General features: G+C 41.7%; 1 protein-coding gene across 1 annotated transcript; it reads left to right on the top strand.

The window, feature by feature from the left end:
• The first annotated feature begins 11,475 nt into the window (after positions 1–11,475).
• LOC142106722 (transcription factor Sox-3-like) lies at positions 11,476–12,758 on the top strand. Its single transcript, XM_075189716.1, has one exon. It carries the CDS (start codon positions 11,486–11,488, stop codon positions 12,359–12,361), a length of 876 nt encoding a protein of 291 aa, XP_075045817.1. The 5' UTR covers positions 11,476–11,485; the 3' UTR covers positions 12,362–12,758.
• Positions 12,759–19,255: the final 6,497 nt, after the last annotated feature.

Below are 19,255 nucleotides of genomic sequence, written 5' to 3' on the forward strand. Positions count from 1 at the left end.
TTAATTATCAGTTTTAACACCAATGATGTCCTCAGTTGGATTTCATAAAAAAAAATGTGAAGAAACAGTTCCTATTGCTGCAATTCAGAAATCTTGTACAAATGATAAAGCCAAATTATAACATATCTTGTATGAAATCACATGGTTTTGCCTAGTTGTAGTGCTGATCCTGTCTGTAGGCACAATAAAATATACTTGCCTATAAACCAGGTGAAGACACTTGATATTAGTACAACTTCTTATGTTGTATTAAAATGCACCATAATAATCTTGTAGTTGTAAATTATGCAGATAACAGAAAATTGAAACCAAAAATAATTTTTGACTACACTGTTCATACTTAGATATTGTTTGTTTTGCATAAACATTTTGTATATTTCATTATATTGAGGTTATATATCTATGAAATGATTTGTAAGAAATAAGAAACATTTTAACAAATTCTGGTATTTCATATTATGGTTAAAGTGAATTATTAGTGGCATCCAAAGTGCAGGATATGTTAGAGTCACTCATGTGGTTTAAAGGACGCTGTTTGTTTATACGGATATAAATAATGTCCCTGTTTAGCACATGTCTATGCATTCAAGAATGTGGGACAAGGGCTAGGTGGGTGGGTGTCAAGAATGTGCGACAAGGGGTGAGTGATCATCCAGAATGGGTAGTTGCTATCTAAGAATGTGGAACATGCTCCAGTTATTTTGGAGGGAAGTGACTAAAATATCTAAGGAAATACTAGGTGAGGTGGTGCCAAAGGGTCTGGTTTTCTGGATTCTCAATATTATTAAAACAGTAATCCCCGCCTTAAGCATTTCAACAGTGCAGCAAAGGCTGTCGTCCCAGTCATTTGGAAATCTACTATCCCCCCCATCAGTTAAGCACTGGTTCCATAGACTAGACTACTACATGTAAATGGTGGATATCTCACTGGCCACACTAGACATGCAGAGTTCATCGCTACATGGTTTAGTTATCTTTAAAGTGTCACTTGTAAAAGTCACTTTATTTTTATCTACCCATATCTGCTAACAGGAACACAGAACACCAATTCATGTACCTGTTATGTTCGTTTTGTCGCTTACCAATAAACATTGTCCAATGCGATTATTGTGGTTCCAACGCATAAAGAGCTTTAATAGCAAAAGATAGCAGGATTTACAGCAAGCCATTATGATGCATAAAAGTTAAAACAATAAACAGGAAAGTATAAACCAAATGAACCTGAACCTGTTTGTTAAGAGTTTTGTGGTTCAGGATCGGACAGAACAAGCCGTTCGGCTTTGGAACCAGAAATAGGTTGCAATATACCCCAAACCCCTTACCAGAGGAGGAACCGTAATAATCACACTGGAATCCACAGGTTTCTGGGTTGCCTCTCAGAATGCCTTGCGCTGGAGACTGCAAGACGACAGACCCATGCGAAAAAATCTGCGACGGGGGCCGATAACATAACTCAGAGTGACAAACCCTCAAAGGGTTCATCATTGGTCCTGAAACAGCATGAGACGGGCCCCTACCACAATACTGTGGCTGAGAGTCTCGTCATGCAGGACTGTCTCCACAGGCTTGAGATTCCCATGCCTGGCAGACCCCTGGCCCCTACGGAAACCCCTAGAGGAAGTGGACTGCCCCCTGGAGGGAGTCCCCCTTGACCAACTGAAGGGAAGAAAGGAGTGAAACTAACAGTCTAATAGAGCTCTTGTCACGGTCGTCTGTATTTCTTGATCCGTTTCGGGACCCTCACAAACAACTATTGGCTGTACAGTTCATGTGATCACAGGTACTGAATCTGGTTAGTCTGGAAAGATCACATGACTGCATCCAAGATGGCCGCACCCATGCAGCAGAACAAACAGTATGTGTTTGTTTACAAACGGAAGTGTAGAGGACGGGAATACTGCAGACGACCAGAAGGGACCCAGGTAGCCGTGATATGATAGCGGCAAATGAGGTAAGTGCGGCTAAGATCCCGATGTGTGACAGTACCCCCCCCCCCCCTTACGAGTGGCCACTGGACACTTAGATTGGGGCTTAGTTGGAAACTTGCGTAAATTTTTTTTGATGAGAGATGGAGCGTGAACATCAGAAGCTTTGATCCAGGCCCTCTCTTCTGGACCGCAACCATTCCAGTCGACTAGATATTGTAAGGTCTTATGTCGAAACCGAGAGTCCAAGATCTCTTTAATTTCATATTCGTCACCATGTTCAGTCTGCACTTCAGGAGAAACCAGTTTGGGTGTATAAAACCGATTTAGTACCAGTGGTTTTAAGAGAGAGATATGGAAGGAGTTGGGTACCTTGAGGTAAGATGGTAAATGTAATTGTAGGACACTGGATTGATGACCCGGGAGACGTTAAATGGTCCAATAAAGCGAGGAGCGAATTTCATAGATGGAACTCTGAGGCATAGATTGCGAGTAGACAGCCAGACTCTGTCTCCAGGTTTCAAACTTGGAATGGCTTGTCGCTTTTTGTCAGCCTGAATTTTGCAGCGCTGGGACGCTTTAAGTAGAGATTCCTGTACCTGTCTTTAGGAAGACTTCAGAGGCAGGTACTAAGGCTGTAGGCAGTGGAGTAAACAAAGGTACCCTGGGGTGTAGGCCATAGACAGTATGAAATGGAGTGGAAGCAGAGGATTCGTGACAATGATTATTATGAGCAAATTCTGCCCAAGGAAGCAGATCTACCCAGTCGTCTTGAGAAGAGGATATGTACAAACGGAGGAATGTTTCTAGGTCCTGATTGACTCCGTTTGCCCGTTGGATTGGGGATGATAGGCCGAATAGAAGTTTAGTTTGATCTGTAGTGCTTGGCACAAGGATCTCCAGAATTTCGCTACAAACTGAACTCTATCTGAGAGCATTTCTTCAGGACAACCATGCAAACGGAAGATCTCCTTTATAAATAGCTGAGCCAGTATAGGTGCTGATGGGAGGCCACGGAGAGGAACAAAATGCGCCATTTTGGAGAATCGGTCAACGATGACCCAGATGATATTTAAATTATTAGAATTAGGCAAATCAGAAACAAAGTCCATAGAAATATGGGTCATGGGTTTGGTGGGAATAGGCAGAGGCAAAAGTTGACCAGCTGAAGATTGTCTTGAACTTTTTTTTTGGGCACTGCTGCCACATGCAGAAACAAATTGTTGAACATCCTGATGAAGCGTGGGCCACCAGTAACTTCTCTATATGAAAGATTGAGTTTTGCGATGACCGGCAAATCTGGAACAATGTGCCCATTGGAGCAATTATTTACGCAGATTCTCAGGAACAAAAGTTTTCCCCTGGGGAGGTGTATTGTCAGGTCTACTGACTGCGATGCTGAGTGGGCTGATAATAGGCCACGGATCCACAGTGATGGAATCTTCCTCTTTCACCATAGAACGTGACAAAGCATCGGCCTTGCGATTTTTGGAACCGGGACGGAAGGTGACATGGATATCAAATCGAGAAAAGAATAGTGCCCATCGGGCCTGACGTGTGTTCATGCACTGTGCAGTTTTAAGGTAGAGTAGATTCTTGTGATCCGTGTATATTGTGACAGGATAACGAGCTCCCTTAAGTAAATGCCTCCACTCTTCAAGCGCCAATTTGATGACAAGCTGTTCATTGTCCCCTATGGCATAATTTCGTTCAGCTGGTAAAAATTTTCGGGAGAAGAACCAGCAGGGATGCCATTGCTCATCAGCTGGCTTTTGGGAAAGAACTGCCCCTACTCCGACAGATGAGGCATCAACTTCCAAGTAGAATGGACGGGTTAAATCTGGTTGCCTGAGTATGGGAGCAGAAATAAATGCTTGTTTCAGAAGCTGAAAAGCAGTTTGGGCTTCTTCAGACCACCTAGCAGGATTAGCACCTTTCCTGGTGAGGGCGGTGAGTGGTGCTACCACAGTAGAGTAGCCACGAATAAATTTTCGATAATAGTTAGCGAATCCCAGAAAACGCTGTACTACCTTTAGTGTAGATGGTTGAGGCCAGTTAAGAATAGCTTGCACCTTCTCTGGGTCCATACGGAGACCAGTCCCCGAAATGATATACCCCAAGAATGGAATGGATTCAACTTCAAAGGTGCATTTTTCTAGCTTGCAATACAGTTTATTTCTTCTGAGATGGCTGAGGACCTCTTTAACATGTCTGCGATGGTACTGGATATCAGAGGAGAAAACAAGGATATCGTCCAAATATACCACAGTAGTATGGTACAGTAAGTCCCGAAAGATTTTGTTTATGAAATTCTGAAAAACCGCTGGGGCATTGCTCAGACCAAATGGCATGACAAGATATTCGTAGTGCCAATCCCTGATGCAAATCAAATTGTAGGCCCTGTGGAGATCTAACTTCGTAAATATTTGGGCACCTTTGACTCTGTCAAATAACTCTGTGCTGAGGGGCAGAGGATACCGGTTCTTGATGGTAATGTCGTTGAGACCACGGTAATCAATGCAAGGACATAATCCACCATCCTTTTTCTTTACAAAAGAAGAACCCGGCTCCTGCCGGTGAAGAGGATGGGTGAATGAAGCCTCTTTCCAAGTTCTCTTTTTTATATTCAGACAGATTTGTCTCAGGGATAGAAAGAGGGTAGACTCTGCCATGCGGTGGGGTTTTACCCGGAACAAGATCAATGGGACAGTCCCAATCCCAATGAGGTGGTAGAGTTTCAGCGGCCTGCTTACTGAAAACATCTGTGAACTCTTGGTAGGCAGAAGGAACTGGCAAAACTTCTTCATCAGAGGTGGAGCAATGTGGAAGAACACGTTGTAAACAGGACCCGAAACAAGTTGGAGCCCATGCCAAGATTTGTGGAGTCGACCAGTCGATATGAGGGTTATGTGTTTGAAGCCATGGAAACCCGAGAACCACAGGGCTAGTGGCTTCTGGGATGACAAAAAAGGTAAGAGACTCGGAATGCAGAACTCCTATTTGGAGCGTCACTGGAGAAGTCTGATGCGTAATGGTACCCCCTGGAATACGGCTACCATCAACCGCAGAGAGAAAGATGGTCACGGGAATTTTCACTAGTGGAATGGCTAATTCAGCAGCTAATTTGGCTGAAATGTATTGGGAGCCTTGAGCGTGTTTCAGGGTGACTGGGATAATACAGTCCTTGCCTTGTGGGGAGCGAAGGGCCACTCCTAGGCTCACCTTATCATCAGCTAGGAAGGTGCGTTTACCCGACTTGCCAACACAATAATGTAGCAGATGTCCAGAACTAGCACAGTATAAGCAAAGTTTCTCTCTAACTCGCCATTCTCGCTCGGTGGGTGAAAGGCGTGCTCTGCCTAGTTGCATGGGTCCTTCAGGGAAAGGAGACAGTGCACGGACCCGTCGAGTAGGGCGGAACTTGGGGTGTTTCAACTTCCTCCTTTCTAGAGCTTTCTCTCTGAACTGAAGATCAACCCGATTGCAGATGGTAATCAATTGGACTAGTCCTGAGTCGCTAATACATCCTTAATGTGGTCAGACAGACCCTGCCAGAAGACCACAACAAGAGCATCATTATTCCAAGACAGCTCAGAGGAAAGTGAAATTGAACGGCATATTGACCCACGGACTGCTGCCCTTGCCGAAGCCACAGAATATCTAAATTGGCTGACATTGTTCTTTCAGACTCGTCAAATATTCTGCGTAAGGTAGACAGAAAGCTATTAATATCAGATAAAATTGGGTCAGATTTTTCCCAGAGCGGTGATGCACACACCAGAGCTTGCCCTGATAGTAGCGAAATAACATAAGCAGTTTTGGTACGTGCAGTAGGGAAATTCCCGGGTTGTAATTTAAAGTGTATACTACACTGGTTGAGGAACCTGCGGCAATTCTTCGGATCGCCATCGTATTTAGCTGGCGTGGGAAGATGGAGTGTGGATGGAGTAGGTAGTGAAGCAGGTCTTACTGGCTCGGGCAGAGTATGGGATGGTTGACTGCAGAATACCTGCAAGATATCCATACGCATAGAAACATCCTGCAAGAATCTCAAAATTTGCTCCTGGTTAGTTTCTTGTCTCTCAATGCGTTCAGCTAATATTTGGACAGAGTCCTCCTCGGGGTATGTTCCCCTAGCGGATCCATTTGGCCAGATCAAACTGTCACGGTCATCTGTATTTCTTGATCCGTTTCGGGACCCTTGGGACTAGCTGCAGCAGGACTGAAACAGAACCTAGCAGCCTGGATGATCTTCCTGCTCATGTACTTGCTGAATGTAGAATATAGCAGGGGAATGAGCAGTCTGGAAATGCTGACAGGAAGAGAGCATTTGGTAATGCTGACAGGAACAGAGCACTTGGTAATGCTGACAGGAACAGAGCACTTGTAAATGCTGACAGAAACAGAACACTTGGAAATGCTGACAGGAACACTGGAGCCAAGAACTATCCTCTGGAGAGAAGTGTGTTGTTCTGGCAATGAACAGATCACAGCAGCAGGTTTAAATAGGGTGTCACAAACAACTATTGGCTGTACAGTTCATGTGATCACAGCTACTGAGCTGGTCTGGAAAGATCACCTGACTGCATCCAAGATGGCAGCGCCCATGCAGCAGAACAAACAGTATGTGTTTGTTAACAAACGGAGGTGTAGAGGACGGGAATGCTGCAAACAACCATAAGGGACCCAGGTAGCCATGAAATGACAGCGGCGGATGAGGTAAGTAAGGCTAAGATCCCGATGTGTGACAGCTCTTACTCGTTGCCACTTGAATGATCTGGTCCAGCTGGTATCCGAAAAGAGTCACCCCATCCAAAGGTAATGAATCTAGTGAACGTTTTGAGCCAGCATCCGCTGACCAAGATTAGAGCCATAAGGATTGCCTGGCCTCTATAATGAGCGTATAGAGTTTGGAATTGACAGATATCACATCCAAAGCTTGACCTAAAAATCTGAATCCTCACGATTGTGCTCAGCTAACACAAGCTAGTCAGCCTGCCATTGATTTCTTGCAAACCTTAGCCAATTGTTCTGCACAGGAATAGCGGTAGCTGTGGTTAGGCAGGCAATGGGAGGATCCATAGTGGGAGACTTCTCCCATTTCACAGACTCCTCCAATGGCAAGGGGTAAAGAGATTTAAACTTTCCTGGCATATGAATCCTCTGGTCAGACTCCTGCCAAGCATCCGAAACCAACTCCAAAAGCTGAGTAGACAGATGTTAACAGACCACCTGCTTCTTCTGCCCTTTTAAAAGAGATATTGTGACACCTCAGAGTCCACAAACCCTAAAGTTTGCAGAGCCTCCAAAACTTGGTCTTCAGTGCCATAAGAGTCCTTCTCATCATACTCGCTAAGCAACTCACCTTCTTCCTCATAAGAGATGACAGAATCCAACACAATTGTCTGAAGGGTCTCTGGAACGAGATGTTTACTCATCATCTTGTGAGTGGGGGGGGGGGCGCTAAGGAGGTGTTCCAAGCAGGAAGAGGCCCTAGCAGGATCCTGGGCATACACAGCAAGAGACAACGCTAAACCAGCCCCAAAGGTGGAATGAATGATGCAGTAAAAGAACAAGAATAGTCACCTCCCTCTCAGTGAGGCATTGGACGTCATCAGAGACTTAAGCTAAGCCAGTTTTGCCACAGCCACTGGTGCAGTTGCAGGCATTCATTGTTCATGAAACTCAGCCTCACAAGTTGCACACAAGTGGTCCCACTGTCCACAAAACAATTTAGCATTACATCTTGCACAAGTATAATGCAGCAAAGACTTTCCAGCAGACCCTTTAGTCTTTTCATCCATAGTGGTAAAGTTAAAATAAAAATATTACCAGAGAAAAGACAGAAAGGAAACAGTTTCAGTAAACACAGAAGCTTTAAAATACAGAAAGACTGGTTACTGACACCTATATAGAAATTATAAATCACAGAGAAATATAGATGGGCTCACTCACACATAGTCACAATACAGAATACTTTCTACAGGGTAGAAAGGAGTATGAAAACAGTAATCTAGACAGGTAGAAAGCCTAGAAAGTGTACAAAAATGTCACCAACAGTAGGAGAACAGCAGGAGAGAGACAGGCTGTATAGAAAATGGTGTCTCTGATGTTGGAGCAGACCAAGGGGTAGGAGAAGAAAAAACTTCCATTCCTAATCACTACCAGGGAGGAAAAGGAAGTTCCACCATGTTCCCGAGTGAGCGTAGCCACAGTTGTACTCTCCGTTTCAACGTAGATCTGCTGTGGCTGGTTGCCTCCCAGCAGAGTCGTTCTCTGCGCTGCACAACTGCTCATTGCTAATGGCGACCTGACCGCAGCGTTCACTGCAATTACTTAAGCTGCAGCTGTCAGTACAAGCCACTTCCATAGCGTTTCTGTACAGCAACTGACAGCTGCTGCTAAGTTCCTGCATACTGAGTGCTGGAGACGGCTGCAGTGTGTGTTGGGGCTGAGGGAAGCCCACAGAATTCTCACCCCGGCTCAAGGACCCAGAGTGGAGAAAGCCCACATGCTGTCCACACCTAGGGAGGCATCTTTGAGCTGAACAGAAAGATATGAAAATAAAATAGCCCTAAATGCATGCCCTACTCCAAAGGGCATTTAAAATAAACTGAGGATTGTTCCCCCATAGTAGGAGTGGAGCTGTCCTCTCAACACTTTCAGATTGAAGTGCCACTTACTCCAAGACCACCTACTATCAAGGTGCCGAGAGGGGGGCTCAGACCAGCACTGGAAGCAGCATTCAATTTTTTTAAAAATTTAATTTTGGTTTCCCAGTTGGGTGGTGCATGCAAAACCGCAGAGGAGGTAGGGGGAGCTGAGCTGGAGAGGTGTTACGGGGAGGGAGCTGATAGCTGCGCCCAGTCAGGACACAGCAGAGGAGCTCTAAGTCTCATGAGATTTGGTAATCTCCAGAGACTAAAAGCTTCCCTGCTCACTTTACAGGAAGTGGATGGATGTCAGTAGCACCAGCACAGTATAGGTGATTACAGTGGGCTGGGTGGTGTCATAATGTTCCTGGGAAGAGAATGCCATAATGTGCCTGGAGGTGGTGTAGTTATGATTCTGGTAAGATTTTTCGAGCGCTCGTTTTGCAGCGTTAACGCTGACAATTGAATACGCCCCAGTATGTTTTGTCTTTGTATTTTGTTCTTCATGTATCATGTAATGGATCACTGCTTTCTGTATATGTCATTTACGGCTCCGTGGCTCGTGTCACTCCTTATAAATAAAAGATTATAGTGTCCAAAGAAGCGTAGCCACACCCTATGTTGACCACAATCGTTTTCCTGCTCATCTGTGGAGGGGGGCCCCAAAAATTTTCTGTACCCGGGATTCCAAGCAAAAAGGCTGCAAGCTTAACTATGGGGAAAAAGCAAAGCTGAAACATGCAAGACAAAATACAAAAAAAGTATGAAAACATGAAAATGAATGCATGCAAAAAAAAGCAACTACAAAATGCTTGTGCCTCCATGTCCAATAATACTTACTTGTCAATTTCACATGATTAAATGCTGCATAAATTAATTTTTAAAATACATTTTATATCTTTTATTTAAGATCCTCTTTATATGCCATAAATGTGAAATATGACGAGGTGCATTATATCATCCAGAGGCCTATAAGGTATCTTACAGTTAGGAATCATAGCTCCTAGTCAGACGTTGTTGCAACTGTGTGAAAAATAAGTCTACTGAAGAAAGTCAGGCTCAGCTGCTCAGGTATTTTGTCCCACGGGTGAAATTCAAATGAAATCAGCCTGATAATATTGTGACAGCCATCGGAATACCAAAATCTGACACAGTATTTTGAGACTGTAATTGCAGCCCATGTGTTTCCAAGCCTTTCTACTTAAAACAGACTGGTCACATGCATTCCCTCGATGCAGAGAAGGCGTTTGATAGGCTCCATTGGCTCTATATGAAAGAAATTTTACGTAATTTTGGCATTCAGGGCAATATCTTACACTCTATATTAGCTCTATAACAGGGACCTTCCGCAAGAGTAATTTAGTAATGGTTTTCTATCTTCCCCTTTCCCCATTACTAATGGAACAAGGCAGGACTGTCCCCTTTCTCCCCTGATGTTTGTTATGGCTATAGAACCTTTAGCGCATACAATTAGGCAGGCTTCCCATTTCCCAGACATTACTTTTCACTCCTATACACACAAACTATGTCTATTTGCGGATGATGTATTTCTGTTTGTTACCAGTCCGGAGACCTCGTTGCCAGTCTGGAAAAGCATCCTAGACGACTACAGTTCGGCCTCGTTGTGTAAATTAAATATTACTAAATCTGAGGCCCTACCTATTAATATACCGCAATCCTCATTATCGTTTTTGCAAAAGAAATTTCCGTTTGTCTGGGTAAAGGATTCTTTGCCGTATCTGGGTATACACATTCCCGCTACCTTATCCACAGTATTCAAAACTAATTTCACTAGGAAGTGGGCAGATGCAGGAGATTGCCGCACTCTCCCGGGAGTCCGAGAGTCTCACCCGAAATGCTGGAGTCTCCCAGACATTCCGGGAGAGTTGGCAAGTATGATGTTAAGTTTTAGTTTGGTATGAAACACACATTCAGTATATCTATTTGTTGTATACTTAGTTGACTATTATAATGTAATTCTGACTAAATCAGTATAACTGATAAGGGGCATATATACATATTCACAAGACATACTGTAATGCTGAAATTACTTTTGCAACAGAATACTGCAATGAAAATATAAGCAATTTTAAGAACTTTGTTTTTTGTATCACATTTAACTTCTGACTTCTTTTCGCTGTTTAAGAATAGCCTGTTTCTGCTTTTCCCACTGACATTTTAATTACAATAGCCTGATCTGAATTAATGGAGTTTAAATTGCATTTGGGTACTTCAGATGTGTATTTTGAGAGAATTTCCTTGTTCCAAAGTCTAAATGAAATATGCATGTGGCACAGCTGCAGTTCACATGCATGCTGCACATTGGTATGATTTAAATAAAAAACTGGAGGCATGCAACCTGCATGTGAATTAATTGCAGTGTTGCCACACATTATATCCAATTCACATATATTCATATTTACACTACCATTCTAGCAACCCTAAGGAATTGTTGAGTCAAGCATTTTTACAATTGCCGCAGTAGTATAACCCAAGGGTCAATCTGAAATGCTGCTTATTCTTGGAACACAACAGGATCATACTAAGAAAATTACGTGTTTACACACTTTTATGTGGCGACACCCTTGTCTAGAGCTACATTAAAAATTATAACATTTTGTATGGACTAATTTTGGTTAAACTCTTTCTAGTGCTGTGTTGATCTAAACTTATTTGAAAAAGCTTTATGCTATGATACAAATTTGACTTGCAGTGGATAGGGTTAAGTGGGTATTGAAACAGTAGATGGTGGGCTGGGCAGAGGCTTTTCTGTTATTGGCTGATTGAATGTAATTAACATTCAATCAATGAGGAACCCTGCAAAAGGATGTTCTAAACGAGTTAGAGCAGATGGTTATAGTGCAGAGACTAGTTGACGTGTCCAACCAGCTCACCATCCAGTACCAAATGTACACTATGCTAGACACTAATACTAAAAGCTCTCAGCAATCCCCTTCTCAGACTATGGACGTTGTGCCTTTAGGGGTCAAAGATAAAACTGCTTCCCCTTGCCAAACGCGAATCAAGAGGCCCATGAATGCCTTTATGATATGGTCCAGAGAGCAAAGGAAAAAGCTGTACCTAGAATGTCCAGAGATGATCAATTCTGAGATCAGCAAGAGGTTGGGAGCAGAATGGAAACTCCTCCCTGATGTGGAAAAGATACCCTTTGTAGAAGAGTCAAAAAGATTGAAAATTGAACACCAAACTGATTATCCAGACTACAAATACAAACCAATACGAAAGCCAAAGACCGGCAAGAAAAAGGGCCGTTCTACTTTGCGTGGCAACCTTAATTATCCGGATGTAAAACCAGTCCCCAGCACTGGAAATGGACATAGGACAGATCCTTTTACTCCCGTGAATGGGTGGCCTAATGGGGCTTATGCTTTGATGCAGGACCAACTTGGCTACATGCAATATACTGGGATAAATGGTCCCTTGATCCAGCAGATGCAGAGGTATGACATGAACAGCTTGCAGTATAGTCACATGATGCCTTCCACTGAAGCGTACATGAATGCAGCTTCTACCTATAATGAATCCCCAGCCAACAACCAGCAGATCTCTACAGTTACAAACCTGAAAACCATGGAGCCAGGGGTGAAAACTGATTATAATTCTTCACTTGACCCACCTGCTCAAAGAGATTGCTTGGAAGAACTGCAAGATAGGATTAGCATGTACATAGGAGATGGTGTAAGTGATCAATATTTCCTCCAGAATGTTGCACAACACAACATATATCAGTGCTACCAAAGTATGGTTAATGACTGGGACTAATGGCACTGTGCAATTGATGCACTTTTAAACCTGAATCTCCTTCTATTTAGGTGCTATGCTTACCTAACAAGTATGAGCATGCATTGAAAACTAGGGAAAGGAATAGAAAGGGTCATTGTTTTGGACAGAGTTTGCATAAACTCTTTTTAACCAATGTAAAAACTTTGTGCATTAAGGTTCTATGGCATTTAAATATTGTAATTGAGTCAGGGTAACTTATTACTAAGGTTGTTTATGATTTGTAAATAACACTCTCAAAATGTACTAGTTGTATGCAAAACACTATATTATCTTTTTAAGCATTAATTTTATAAATTGATGTGCTGGTCACCCATCTAAGGGATGGGTGTTTTGTTTTTATGGGGTTTTTTTTGTCCTACTAACGTTGCATTGTGAACAATTTAACCATCTCAAATGTATGTTAACATAGCAAACTGAATTTTAGTAAATGGTTTAGTTCTATTTTTGGTTTCACTGATCTGAAAATGATCAATCCAATGTTTTTTTGAATATGGCTTTTCCAATGCAATGTTTTATCTAGTTGTATTTTGGAATGTAAACACATGAGTATATAAAAATATTGTTATAGCTATTTTTATTTTATTTTTATCTATAAATTACAAATACAAGCAAACCACCTGGCTCTGATTCAAAGGCAATTTGTTGGTTTATGGCAAAACTCTTTCCAATTCTCAGCTGAGTTGCCTTATAGTGAGCTAATTAAATAACTAGTTGATTTTGTAATCCTACTGTGTGTTTCTACTGGCATTTTGGAATCTGACACTTATTTGACAACAGGGAAAACCTTTGTGTGTGAACAGTGCAATTGTCTGACAGATTCCAGAGTTGGCCAGTCCTTAAATACAAACAATATATGAAATACACAGGCTATGTAATTGTATATCAATTAATTCTGATGGATTCTGCCTGTCTGAAGTGTTTCCTATGCAAGCAGGAATCTGAACTGATTACAACTCTGCTATGCAGCGTGTATATTATATGGACCGTATCAAATGCTTTATCTGTCAATCCTACCACAGTCGGGTAATGCAATGACTTAAGTCTATATAAAACATTATTCAGATCAGTTACATGTAGTATAGAAGCGATAAGAACTTTTTCTTTGTATTTTATAATAAACTGCTTTTTCACAATTGGACTTGCATTGTGTACCTTTTTGTGGGTTTCTGTTTTTCTTCTGCTACTGGAAACCTTTATGAAAAAGGTATGCTAACAAAGTAGGTGCCATCTATAGCAACCAGTGTGCTCTATTGCTTTCTGAGTTTTTTTAAATTATTTACAAGGGGGGGGCAAAAGTGGTTGCCATACTATATATATTTTTTTACAGTTTTTTCTGTAATGTCTCTCTCCCATTGATTTACTCTGGAATTGAGAACATAAAACAAATGTAGGTTTATTGATCTCAAACGGGTCTGTTTCACTATACTAGATTTGGTGACTTTATCAAATGTTGCTAGTGTGTTTTCAAACAAAATGAAATGCTGATGACTCATTTAAAAATTAGGAGAGGTTATTTTGCCACAGTAACACTACCTTCCAGGCCCATGGACTGTGGCAGTTTTTAATTAGGGTGGATTGAGGTAGTTACTTTCTGCAAGTAATATCCACCATGTAAAAAATGCCTAATCCGGTGGGAGGTAATCTGATATGTTTTAGGGGTCGCATTGTGTAGCCCTCTAAATTTTAAAATAGTCGAAAGTTGCCTTTAATCTCAGAAATAAATTTTAAAACCTCTTAAATCAGACACCTATCTGTAGTAACATGTGTTACAAATTATAACAAACAAATCTGACCAAGCAAGAAAAACTGGGGGCCGCAGGTGAAGTCTCGGAGGTCCGGCACTTGCCCATCACTGGCCTAATCTATACTCTGTGGTATGACTGCAGTCAAACGATATCTGTTAGACTGCCTTCAGAAAAGAATATCTGCCTGGTGTCATTAGATGACTATTGCATATGATCTTACGATGCTGAGATGCTCCTCAACAACTTTTTACAGAGCATTTAAAGCATGTATTTGACATTCATATGTGTGAAAGCTTGGCCTTCATGGGACCTTCCGTAATGTCACATATGCTAAAAAATCTCCACTGACAATCTATACATTATTTCTCCTTATGTTGCACTGGAAGGAAGAATTGGGATTTCTCATGGAAGCTGAGGTATGGCTATCTATTTACTACTGTATAGGCTGAATTTAGTTGCCCTAATCCTATAGAGACACAATATAAGGTAAGGTCAAGGTAGTAGCTTGGTTTGCATATCTGTTCCATAGATTGCCCAGAGTGGAGAATTTTATAAATGTTTATTAGCAATGAAAGCCATGATTGCTTAGGCTTGGAAATCACCTAACCATCCCTAACTATAAAACTTGAAAAGATTATAATTAGAGTATATATTTCTATAACATGGACACTCTGCTAGTAGCCTTTACAGCTTTATGAAAACAAATTATTTTCTTAATCTTCCTGCTCTTGATTTGCATATGGGTATAATATATTCCACCACCCCATTTTTCTTCTGTATATTTTCCTTGAACATAAATAAATCATCATTTATAGGGGGGGGGGGGGGGGGGGAACTTGCTGCAACAGATACTGTGGCAAACAATTTGAGATACTATGCTTGTAATCAGAGCATTAACTTATATACAGTTTTTACTTCCTAATAAAGCAAACAAAAGTTTAGCTGTCTTATCTTAAGTATATGCTTGAAAAGATGTGAATTTAGAGTATTTTACAGCTTTACTACGATCAGACTAATTTTTTTCTTACTGTGTATAATGTGTGGAGAACATATGCTAAACATGACAGTACTTGTGTGAGCCATGAATTTGATTATATACTAAAATCCTCCTTAGTTATGTCTTTTACCATGTCAAGAATGACAACTTTTGAACAATACTCTTATCTGACCTGACTTCAACACATAGCATGCAGGGAAATTCTACTCCTGGGACTTCTTCCCTTGCCTAACCTGTGAGCCATTTTAAACTGTAATCTCATAAAACAATGGAACTAGCCAGTTGTGGACCCAGGTGCAAAATTTGCATTGGGCCCCCACACACAAAACCAAAAAAACTCCGCTAATTTTTTTTGGGTTTAAATTTTGAAAAGGCTATACATGAGCATTTGGGTGTGAAACACTTTTTCACCCCAACCTTTTAAATTGATAGCATTCATATTTACTAAATAGGCATATTTCCCCTAACCTGAACCTAAATTTAAACAATAGTATTCACATTTTATAAATACACATTTCCTCCTACACGGCCTTAAATAGGCAACACCATGACCCGTTTACATTAAATATCCCTCACCATCAAATTAATTGACTCGGCCATCATCCCACCAATACATTAATAGTTCCCACCCACCATTAAATAATTAACCCCCTTCAAATTAAGTCAACTACTCGTAAGTGCATGCCAGCGGGAATAATGAAATCCCCCTTGTAAACCTTCTAAAGGCCTCTTTTGCCATCTAACACAGACATTCAGTTATACAAACTGTGCCCACCTAGTGTTAACAAGTGTTGGCACAGCACTCTGATGTCACTGTGCACAACTGTGGGGCATATTCAATTAAGCGTGAAGTGCCTCTGGATCGGAATCAAAGGCATTCCCCAACATTGAGGATTTCTCTTCGTACCCCCATAGAGTTGTGAACGGGAATTTACACTACTGCGGTACGAAAACAAATGAGCAACCATGATGATTGGGCTTAATTAAATATTCCCCCTGTATGTCCAATGAGTTTAAGTGGCTTGATCCATAAAGTTGATAATTCTCAGACCACTGGAGACAAACCTTCCCAAGGGAATTCTAATATAGAAGAGAGTTGTGTGTATACACACGACAGTTGCAGAAATACATCTGCTGACACAAACACAGATATCCTATGCACATACTCGAGTAAGCATTAGACTCCACCATTGAGTGATTAACCCATACACCACCATTAAATTATGAACTTAAGGTTCTAGTCCCATTACATTAACACCTCCTCCCCCACTTACCTTCTTCTATTCTGCATTTCAGAGGCAGACTCTTGTGTCTATCTCTTGCTGCAATCACATATGTGACAGTGCACATGTCAGGTGCTGCATGCCCCACATAGATGTGCTCAGTACCTTGCATTAGGGTGTGCACCCAGAGAAAAATAGAGAAGGATACTCTGCGCCGCAGCTCACCACTGGAGGAACGTGTCTAGCACAACCTAGGTATTATATTATACCATACAGTAGCGCCCCCAATTCATACTATGCCAAAAAGAAGTGCTGACAGTTCATATACTGCCACAGTAGTACCCTCAGTTCAAATTATACCAGACATTAGTGCACCAAGTTCATATTCTGCATATTCGTGTTTTGGTTTGGGATCTGTAATTTGTAGAAAAATAGCTAAAATCACATAATTTTGCTCTTTTTTTTTTTTCTATTGTTCCTACATTATTATTAACCTCAACACTAATTCCAGTCAATTTTGACCACCTCACAATTAAGGCTGCAGCAACCTGGCTAGATGCTAAGCAACAGAGCAACAACACAAACACATGGCAGTTCATAGCACATCTAGGAAACATCGCCACACAGCAGTATAAAAAAAATAAAAGTGGTGCAAGATAGAATTGTCCTTGGGCCCTCCTACCTACCCATATGTAAGATATTGAAAAGGACATGTACATTTTAACAAAGCAAGCACTCCAGCGACAAAGCATTTCAGCCACAAAAGTGTCACTCTTTGTTTGTTTGGGCCCCCACAAAACAAGCTACCCATAGTTTAGCTGCCTTAAGCCCAACAGTACTGTCAATGAACTCTACATTATTAAACCATGCATGCTCGTGCTGCATCTTTAATCTCCTTCTCCTCTGTGGATACCTCCCTCTCATCCCTGAAGAACTGCCAAACTTATGTAGACACAGGAATGGATATTACAACTGGAGTGGCATTACATCTGCTTCAGACAGGCTGTGGTATGGAATCTGTCATGTTGGAATACGCTGCATTCAACAGAGATTTAAACCAATATATAGATGCAGTTGAGGAGACCGTACTTAAATTAAAGCGTGAACCACCGGATGAGATCCTGGATTTAAGAGAGATAGTACACAAGAGATAGCGCTTAAAAAGAATAATACAGAGGAGGCCCTGAGGCAGGGTGATAAATATGTCCAGTTTAAAGAACCGCCAAGACACCTGAGAAAGCAAATGGGTGTGTCAACGGCCCCTGCAGACAAACATTTGAAAATGAAGACGAGAATGCCATCACCCTGAGCACACGACCGGTACAGTGAAACTGCAAATGGCTCGTCGGTTATGGTTCCTTTGATCACTCCACCCGTTACTTGGATAACTCTAATTCTAGAGCTAATACATGGCGATGAGTGCTGACCCCCTGGGATGCCTGCATTTATCAGACCAATCCGTGGTGCTCCAACAAGTTGGAGGTGGTGAGCCCATTGAAAAACAAGGTATGTGGTCACACGTACGAGAGAGAAGCAATTGAAAGGATGAATGAAAACAAACTTCAGCACTTACAGCACATGTAGGTAACATTGGTATACAGTGGTAGCTGAAAGCAAAAGTGGTGCAAGATGGAATTGTCCTTGGGACAATCCCACCCACCCTTATAATGGATCTTAAAAAAGGACATGCACACTTTTAACAAAAGAAGCACTACAGTGACATGGAGTGCCACTTATGTGGCTGAAGTGCTTGGTTTGTTTGGGTCCCCCCACAAAACAAGATAACAATGGGCTTTAAAGTCAGCTAAGGTAACAGCGCTGTCAATGAACTCTAAAGTGGCAAGATGTTGTCGTCATCTTCAGCTTCATCAGCATCAGTGTGTACATCATCCTAACACCATATTAATTCAACCCCGCAGAAAACCACCATTACTGGTGTTGTTGGGTACATGCTGCTACTGTTCCTGCTGCTGAAGGCAATTCACCAACCCAGTGGGCTGTCAGTCATATAATCTTTAGTTTGCCCAGTTCCGCTTGTCCACATATCTGTGGGTAGAATGGCATTTTGAAGCCCAATAATTTAATTTTATGTAACCTTCTGGTAGAGGTGAGGAATTGATTTTCTAGTAAAATGGTGTCATGATGGAATTTGGTAACGGGGGCACAACTTTCTAAAACCTGCTGCATTAATGGTGGATATTGGATGCAGATCTAATACTAGCATAGTTGCCATAGCGTCTGTGATCCACTTTACAACTGGGTGAACGCTTTCATACTTCCTCTTGCAATGGATTGTTTAACAGTCAATTGTTGTAAACTACTAGTAATCTTCTTCTTGGTCTACTTCTGGGTTGAAGATCCACCCCCAGTAGCAGCAGCAGGACTAATGCTCAAGAATTCTTCAGAGTAATCCTGGATAGGGAAAGTCATCTATCCTTAGCAACTTAGATGCAGGACTAACTCCGATCACTAGTGAGGATATTGATGAGGAAGGTGTTGTTGGTGTGGCTTTACAAACGCTACAAATGGCTAGACAACTGTTATTAGTAACATAGTTGATGAGGTTGAAAAAAGACACTAGTCCATCATGTTCAACCTATTTTGGATCTCCTGCGATCCTGCACTTATATTTGAAATTGATCCAGAGTAAGCAACCGCCAATCTGTTTCAATTGGGAAAATCCCCCCAGACCCAATATTGCAGTCCTATTTTTACCCTATATCAGTGGTTCCCAAACTTTTGCAGTTCGCGGCACCCTTAGAGTCTCCAAATTTTTTCAAGGCACCCCAAAATAATTATTGAGCAGTTCTGTTTTAGAAGTAGTTGGGTCAAAAAATTGGAATAAGTATTTAGGTCAGGACAGAAATACTTATTTAATTGTATGCAAAAATGCCCCCTCTGCATCCAG

This window comes from Mixophyes fleayi, chromosome 1 (genome assembly GCF_038048845.1).
Source record: "Mixophyes fleayi isolate aMixFle1 chromosome 1, aMixFle1.hap1, whole genome shotgun sequence".
NCBI classification, from domain to species: domain Eukaryota; kingdom Metazoa; phylum Chordata; class Amphibia; order Anura; family Limnodynastidae; genus Mixophyes; species Mixophyes fleayi.